This window comes from Carya illinoinensis, chromosome 1 (assembly GCF_018687715.1).
Source record: "Carya illinoinensis cultivar Pawnee chromosome 1, C.illinoinensisPawnee_v1, whole genome shotgun sequence".
Lineage (NCBI taxonomy): Eukaryota > Viridiplantae > Streptophyta > Magnoliopsida > Fagales > Juglandaceae > Carya > Carya illinoinensis.
In genome coordinates, this window is record NC_056752.1 from 55075039 (window position 1) to 55084482 (window position 9444).

At 34.8% G+C, this 9444-nt stretch overlaps 1 protein-coding gene across 1 annotated transcript; it reads right to left on the bottom strand.

Moving 5' to 3' along the window:
- Positions 1-4472: 4472 nt before the first annotated feature.
- Positions 4473-7769, bottom strand: LOC122289771 (protein NRT1/ PTR FAMILY 2.7-like). The gene is made up of 4 exons (XM_043097048.1): positions 7585-7769; positions 7109-7326; positions 6046-6599; positions 4473-5330 (listed from the first exon to the last, which is right to left on the bottom strand). The coding sequence occupies exons 1-4, from the start codon at positions 7679-7681 to the stop codon at positions 4523-4525; spliced, it is 1677 nt and encodes a 558-aa protein (XP_042952982.1). The 5' UTR covers positions 7682-7769; the 3' UTR covers positions 4473-4522.
- Positions 7770-9444: the final 1675 nt, after the last annotated feature.

Below are 9444 nucleotides of genomic sequence, written 5' to 3' on the forward strand. Positions count from 1 at the left end.
TTAAAAAAAAAAGTCAATATCGTTATCTTTCATAAATGATGATATACACAACTAAAACACTGCGAACCAATTATGAGAGCCCAACTTTAAATTTTCTTGTTTGTCATAATCGAGAGTAACATGCATGTGTCCCATCCCATAATTCACAAGAAAAAATACAATTTAATATCGGAAGATACAAGTTGGAGGAAAAAGAGCGTCACGTGTTTGACGGGGGGCAGAAAAGTGTCTCCTCCAATGTATGGAGGGCCAAAAGTTTGTTTCCTAAAATTTTCGAGAAACTATCGACCTCATCAAATCCAATACTTGGCATTTTGCGGCATCTTTTCCTCGTCCCGCCAGTGCCGTCACGACCACAACCATTTTTTCGAAGAGTGAATGCACGAAACATTGTACTGTCAACCTTAAAATACACGAATACTTGTATGTGTAATTAGGGCTGCAATCCAAATAATCCGCTTTGTATTTAGGCCCGACTCGATCCGACCCAATGACATGGCGGTTTAGTCTGGTATGACTCGACTCAATCTGAGTTTAGAAGCAACAAGTAGGTAAAACTATGTCAATGGCGGATCAAACCCTAACGATTTTAGCTAAGAAGAGGAAATGGAAGATGGCTATGGAATCTTAAGAGCCTACTTGTTTTTTGACGAGAACCCTTCATTTTTCATTGCCATGCTCCAACAATCCTTTAATGAGATCGACCCGCACGATATTAATTGCATCAGAACCGACAATGACTTCATCCAACCACCTGGACAAATCTCTATCGTTGGTGGATTCAAATTGTCACCATTAACCCCACTTGAGCAAATCACTATCCTTCCATCGGTCAGAGACTCTAGTGTTTCGGGGCTCGAATCAGACAGTAGAGGCGAGATCTCATCCTTGCTCAGCTTCGTGCTTCGACTCTGGAACGTTTCAAGTTGAGCTTTCTCTTCGTACACAACTTCTTCGTCTTCTTTCTCCCTAATCGATTTGCATCTTCTTCACTTCTCATCGGTCTGAGTTGATGCGTTGACGACAACCTTGTCGGCTGACTCACTGAGAGACTCGACCTTGTAGACCTTGTACTCGTTGAGATCGATCGAGCTCCACAATTTTAGCTTCACGATCAAGGATCTCAAAATCGATAGAGGTGTGCTAGTTGAGATCACGAAACACTTCGTTTGTTACCCAAGTGCAACCACGTCTTCCACCCTTATTGGTAGTTGGTTTCAACGAGTTCAACATGCAACTTCCTTCAACCCGCTTTTTCGGATAGGTCGATTTGGGTCTCACGGACGGACCAGGTCATAGCATTTTTTGCACAAGCCTATGTGTAATGTTACGATTTTTCGTAAAAATAGGTAAAAATGTACATAGAATAATTGTAAATATGGTACTGTCTGTATAAAAAAATAAGTAAAAATAATTGTAAATATAATTTTTGTAGTTGTATTTATGCAAATATGTTATATAATCCATTTTATAACTAACCAATAAGATCACTTCATCTAATATATTAAAATTCTTATTTAAATCTCAAGTTTTATTTAATTATTGACCTTCTTTTAAAATAAATTATATAAAGAATTAAAAAATAAAATTTGTATTTGTGGGTCCTTGCTCAACATAAACATAAAGAGAATCGCACGCCCTCTCATTATAATAACTTTTCTAAATTTTCACATAAAATATAATATATAATTCAATTTTTTATAATCTCAATACAATTTTTTTAAATCTCAAAATAAAAATAATATTTTAAATTTACATCTCAACTCAAAACTCTCATTTTACTTATCAAATTTGCCTAAGGCAGAGAAGGCAACGCCGGGTATAAGGTAGAGAAAGTAGAAAAAATAAATGAGAAAAAAGAAAAAGTTTTTTTTGTGGGGGAAGGCGTGGCGGAAGGAAATTGAGATTAAACCTAGGTCAGTTTTTTCCTCAGTGTATGTGTCTTTTATTTTTCTATGTTTTTTATGCTTTGTTGTTTTTCTAACAAAAAAAAGTTATTAGACTTGGGTGAAAGTATTTCTCTTCTTTTAAAAGATAGGTCGTTTAGTTCTGTATTTACAAAATACTTTTTTTATGTGATGGTGAAATTTATAGAAGTTAAGACAATATAAATTATAAAAAAAATTATGTACGGAGGCCAGAGTATATGCCTAGTTTAACTTCTTGTCTAGATTTTTTCTGCGATTCATAAATGAAATGAAATTTATATGATTTAGAGAGAGAGAGATCCTCATGTCTGCTCGGAACCCTCCGAACTGCATATCTGGCAAACCGTAAAAACTGAACAGGACTCTTAGATCGAAAAGCATTTGACCGTTGCCTTTGAATCTCAACACACTTGAAGTACAGCGCACATACATATAGAATTTTTGATATGGAAAAATCTATTTATCATCTTCACATTTTATACATCATATTTATTTTAATTTTTTTTATTTTTTTTATAATAAATATATAGTGTGTGGATAATAAATAAAATAATTTAATTAGTTTAATAAGAATAAAATAAAATAAAAAATAAAAAAATAAAAAATAATATTTTAATATATAGAGTACGTGGTGTAGGATGATATGTAACATTTCTCTTTTGATATATATTCCTTCCATTTCTGCAACAATGGCACCCATTCGAAGTGGCGGTTCGTCCCCAACATTCACTTCCCAACGGCCACAAATGGAACCTATTCATCCTTATAAAAGCAAATCCAATTCCTCCACAAAGGACAAAACTTTATTCTCAACCAGTCCAGTCGACGTTCGACAACAAAGGCAGGTTCATCTTTACCCCCTTCCGGATCCTCTTCTTTGGCAAATACTTCAGTCGCGCAAGAGGAATTCAACATGTTCCACGCCATCAACCGCAAACTCTTCAGCCGCCTGGTCTTTAACTTAGGCCGTGACCCCGCGGAGGCCACCCAACTCATGGCGCTCTGGCTCTGGCTCGAGATGGTCGGCAAGGAAATCGACATGGTGTATTCCAAACTATTGTCCTTGCCCGACACTTTACTCATCGAACTTGTCGAAGAGTCGGTTGTGGCCTTAGCTTGCATAGAGAGCAACATATTCCCTTTCGCTTCCGAGAGTGTTGATAGTATCCCTCTGATAAAGAACTTAACAAAAACTGTTTTTGGGTCTCTCTCCGCTTCTTCCATGACAATACCATTGGAATTATTCAAGAAGTCACCAAGATTACCAACGAGGTCTTGCTGAGAGCGTTCGAGGACAGTCAAACTCTCACAGGGAATAAGTGAAAACAATACTGGGATTGGAGGCGAGTTGGGTCATTTTGAAAAGGGAGCGCAGAACTTTAAGCCCTTTTAACTTTTACGGTTCAACCATGAACCCTTTTTTGCCTGTTTGGAATTACAATTCTAGTTCTGGGATTCGTCCTCCTCACATGGGGCTCTGCCATACTTGTCTCTTCATGTCAGTGGAGAAGTACCTTCGGAGACTTTGATCCTTATGATCTTTCGGTGCAGAGGAAGTTTTTAAATAGCGAGATGATCAGCGAAGTTTTGAGCCAAATAAAGTTGAGCACTGATGAAGGAGAGAGAGAAAGAAGTCCCAGCAGCTGATAGGTCTATTTTCTTGACATTCTCCAAAGGTCACCCCCTTTCAGAAAACGAAATCAGAGGGTACTTCTTCACCAGGTACGTAGTTTTTCTTTTATTATTTTCGTTAGGCAGGATTGAGAACATTTGTAAGTTGTTTGCAGTACTAATCTTGTAAATTGATTTTTGGTTTTATAATTAAAAATAAATAAATAAATAAATAAAAAGGAAATTTGGAGATTTTATTGAAGCAATCCATATGCAAGAAGTCCTTCCAGTACTGGAGCAACCGCTCTATGCCCGCCTTGTAGTTCGTTTAGCTTTCTTCATTGCAGAGGACCAGAGGTCCTTGACTGCAAGAACAAAGCCAATTTCTCCATCAACGGAAAGCATGTGCGTGCACGCAAGTATGTGCGTAAAAACCTTAGGTCGCCACAAAAAATGATCTCCACCGTCGACGTCGATCTCGACCTACTTCACTAGAAAACAGAGCATGGTTTTTGAGTTGAAATGTTGTCATTTGATTGAGTGAATGGATTTACGTACGATTTTGCCTAATTTCAGTTGAGTGGCATTAAGCTAAGAGTGTCTGTTTGTAATATTTGGTACTAATCTATTTGTTTACATGTAACACTTTGATTTGACATTTTTTTATAAAGGAATTGCGCCTGAATATTATTTTTTGTAAATGACAACCTTCTATTTGTACACGCATATATTATTATCATCGAAAGTGTCTGACACGATTTATTAAATAATAACCATATATAAAATCATAGCCAACTTAGGAAATCATAATCAAATTATGTAAAATACAGATTTATAATCATGCAAGTGTCATTCATTTTTTTTTTCAAAAAAAAAAAAAATCTAGTACTATTAAAAATTTATTATTTTTATATAAATTTCATATTTATTTACTTTAATCAAAATGAGTACTAGTACATATTCTATAACTACAAATATAATTTCTAGTGATCTTCAACATTTTTGTACTTGAAAAACCTGGCACAAATTAAGAAGTATCCAAAATTGACAGTTGCTATTACCACCAACGTCCAGAACACACAATCCAATCGCCCGTCGTTAATATTATCCGGTAACCATCTCGTGGTTCTATCTATCAACTCTGTAACTATCGTGCTTAGATAGAGCCCAATTCCGATCAGTAACGATACCATAGCCGTGGACGTACTTTTTAACGCCTTTGGAAATTCTTGATAATACAATGCAACTGTTCCTGGGAAATGGAAACCCTCGCCAATGCCCATGACGACCAATGGCAGCACGAGCCATGAGGCTGACATGGGCACAATCGAGCCCTCGATCAGTTCATGGGTCTGGGCCACGTGGAGTCTTCTAGTTTCGATTAGAGCTGATCCCACCAATGCAATGATGTTGATGAAGTGGCCAATTCCAATACGTCGGAGAGGTGTGATAGGTGTGTGAGTTAGATTTTGCCACGTGGGGAGGATTAAACAATCTACGACGAAGATTGATATTGCTGTAGCTAAGAGGTTGAACACTAGGAATGATGCGGCAGGGATTTTGAAATTGGGGCCAAGGTGTCGGTCCATGGTTAGGGCCTGGAGGATTGTAAGGCTATTAGAAACACCTATCGAGGTACTTAGTAAAATGCCAGTAGACCAGACTGGGATGATGGTCATTACGTTTTTGAGGTCTTCCACTTCTTCCATGGTGCACAGCCTCCATGATCTTGCATACGAGCCGTCGGATTGCCTGTCACTTTCAGTCTTTAGAGCTGCACGATTCAAGAATCTGCATGCATAATTTAATGGTACGAAGCTTTTAAAATCCACCAACCATATTATATAGTTAACCAAGAAATTAAAGAAAACTATATATGCATATATATATATATACATGCAGTATGGTTGATTTGGATTATTCAATAACCACACAACTATTCATATATATGACGCTGCTCACTAAATTATTAATCATGGCCCCGGATGGATATTATATAATGTTTCTTGTTTTACATTTAATTCTAAACATAAGCGTGTGGGGGCCGGTTTGCGTCTATCTATAGAGGTTGATGAGAAGATTTGTTCTAATCTATAATTTTTAATTTGTTCTATTTAATTTCTCCATGATGCTCTTGAATCTCTTCGAGATCATACATAATATCTAACCATGGAAGGACAACTTATATATATATATATATGCTATGTAATATTAATTCGTCTGACGTCCCAAATTCCAATATTATAATTTTCACATGCATAGCAATCATCCTTTGTTATTTGCCCTTGATTAGTATAGTATAGTAAGCATGAACATATAAATATTTAAGTAATGTTAGGTATAAATTCTAAATAGATTATAAGTCGTAAATCATTTGTAAAAAAGTAGATCCCATTAAAAAGAATTGTCTTTTTTACATATAAATATTTGAGGCTTGTCTATTTGGGAATTACATAAATCATTTTTCTAAATATATATATATAGTTAAAGTAAGGAATGATCATACCTGAATGATCTTTTGGTTGGTACCCTGTCTTCCAAATATTTTAACATATAATTCCCGGCGGTTTCAAAATAATAATCTTCATGGCTTCCAAAAGTTGGAGATGTTTTCCTTTTCCTAATTGCTGCGACCACCACACGAGCTATGCTCTTGAAAGGGCTTCCTTTTGGCTTAACGCGGCGATAGAACCTCTTTCCCAGTACAAGAGCAGCCAAACCAATGGCATTTGCAATGGCACATATACCAAACCCTAATCCCCAGCCAACGTTATCCTGAACATAGATAATGGCAGTGAAGCTGATTACATTTGCAACGTACAAGGTGAGATAATACCGGCTAAAGAAAGCGGCTTGATCTTTGGGCTTGTCAAACTGTTCGGCTCCCATGGTCGCAATTGTGAAGCGTGTGCCTCCAGACCCCATTGAAGCCAGCGTTAAGGTCATATACAGCACTGCATATTGAAGATTTGATGGGCTTTCACAGGTAGACGAGCCGATTGTACATCGTGGTGGGGTGAAGGAATGTATTGTTGCGATTAGGGTGAACATGATCATAGCCTGCATTATTCTCAAAAATGGAAACAAATTAATGATTTAAGAGGGCTTAATTACTTTTAATTTTTATGTACAATATATAGGCCAATGAATTTATTAGCTCTTCATTATTATCTATATCGAAGAAGTCAATGACTGTGACTCAATTAATTATAAATATTAGATCTGAAATTATAAACAAATACAATATCAGATTTTCTTTAATTATTACCATAGACTGTATCATGTACTTTGGCAATTATTATTTATTAGAGCATTCACGTTTGCCTCCCTTATTATTTGTCAAACTTTAGTAAAATACACTTTTTTTTTTTTTTTAACTTCTCACTTTTTTAAAACTTCTTGCATCGATCCCACTCTCTATTTTATTAAAATAACAAGAGTTCAAATGATAAAAAATTCTAACACGTTTTCTTGTCCAAATTTTGGCTAAAAAGTCTTTATAGCTAGCTAGGTGGCGGATGCCCTTGATCTCATGAAAACGATCTAGCAACTACAACATTAATAAATACCAGTAAGGAAACGAAGGCGAAGATGCGAACGACAGGGAAAGAGCCGAAGAAAGAATCGGCAATGATGGCACCGGCAATGGGGAAGAGACTGCTGCAAGCGAGGACAACGTTGCTTATTTTTGTAGCGGATATGCTTTTCACATGAAACTCTGTTATTAGAAACACTATCAGATTCGACGCCCAACCACCGACCGCTATCGAGAGAGCCATCATACTTCCTGCAGCTCAAAATCAGTGCAATTTGCTACTTAATTAGATCCCCATGCATTCAACTAAAGGGATCATCAGATCTATCAGGTTAACGAGCTTTAAATAACACTAGCTAAGGAACACTACGTAACTTGATTGGCTACAACTAATATATGATTAAACAAAAGGAAAATAAAGCAAAGAAAACAAGAACCAAACAAAACATACAGCAACGATCTACTCAAGTTAACGCAACATGACAGATTCAGATCAGAGAAAAGTGAGACCTATGACGAAGGGAAAGGTAGTCCACCCTCCTCGTTTGGATTCCTTATCAGATGCTCGTCCACCTTCAAAGTGCTGCTGCATTTCCGAGGCTTCCATTCTTTCTGGCTGTCTCTATCTCTGAACTGGACTAGGTATGAGCTCAGAGTACTCTGACCATCAGATGCTTTGGCCTTTGAGATAGAATTCTAAGGCGTCCAAATTAGGTAGGTTATATAGGCTCAGTGTCCTATCTGCTGACCGAAACACGAAAAAGAATTTTTAATTAAGAAAATGAAAACATAAATGGAAAGTAAAAATATCTACTTGCATATTAACATATAGGTTAAGATGCTTGCATATTAACCTATATAGGTTAAGATGCTTGCATATATATAGGTTAAGATGCTTGCATATTAACATATCTATTAATTTATTATAATTAATTTAAAAATAAATTTTATTAAAAATAATGTTGATTTAAATTTTGAATATGAAAAAATTAATATTAATATACAGATTAATACGTGACTTTATTTATAATAATAAAATTTGGATAAAACCATCTAAAAATAGGATAGCTATTTTATATCGATTTTTTTAATTTTTTTTATTTAATAATTAAAAATGTGTTTTTTAATAATTTTTAATTTATTTAAAAAATGTTTAAATGGATTTAAAAAATATTTAAAAAAATAAATTTAAACTTTTCCGTACAAAAAAGGTGTAGGAATTTTGGTAGCCCTTGCACCGCTCGACTTAAATTTACAAGACAAAAACATGCATAAATATTAGAAAATAATAATATGATTATTAAATATGTCTCCTAAATGTGTCTATTCTAATTAAGAAAGTAATTATTAAGAAATTTATATTTTTTTAATAATTAAGGATGTTTAAAAAATATTAAAAGAAAAAAAAAATTCAGTTATACCATTGTGCATATTTAAAAAAAAAAAAAAGAAAAAAAAAAAAAAAAAAGACATTTGACAGTCACCCTAAATGCGCATAAAGGAATCTAGCAATTAGTGCTCGGAGGAAATTGAAAAAGCAAAAAAAGGTGGGATGTCGTTCATAACAGTTGACACACTGACCCATTCTACTGTAATTTGTACTATAGTTTTGGATATTTTATATTGCCCATCGGAAAAGAAAAGGCAAAAAAATGTGAATGATTCGGTAAAGAAAAGTGACAGCGACATCTATTAATTCCAAATTTGATGGTTTAATTAAAAAATATATATTTATTATCGCTGTTGGAAGAAGAGTGAAATTAACTCTTAAGTGAATATTTAATATTATAATTATATATATATTTATTTTGATCAAATCATTCAATCTGAAGAATTAATAGAAACGAACGTGAATATATATATACACACACAAACATATATACAAAGAAAAAGGCTGGCAGCAAGATATATATATATATATATATATATCATCACGAAACATATAGCCGTCTATGTATAATATATAATATGGTATATGTCATATTTGTACAGTATTGGGGTGGATTTGAAGGCGACAATACTGCATGGAGAGTCTATAAAGGCGCCTAGCTAAGAAAATAGCAGTACTAGACCATTCGGGAATTAGTCTGATTGGGTTTTTGAGGTAATCCACTACTTCAATTGATCCGCGTACGGGTCGATTGAAAGAACCCGCATGAAAATTGTAGGACTTGAAGCACCACGAACAAATATACGAGATTATAAGGAAATCTAAAAAGCAATTAAAGATAACGTTAGGAACTATATATATATACAGGACGAGCAATACTACATACAGTCGTGAAATTATAAACATCGCGCAATCGTTTTAAAAAAAAGTAGGGTCCACGATTAAAAAGTTAATTTTTTTCATGTGGATCCCATATTAAT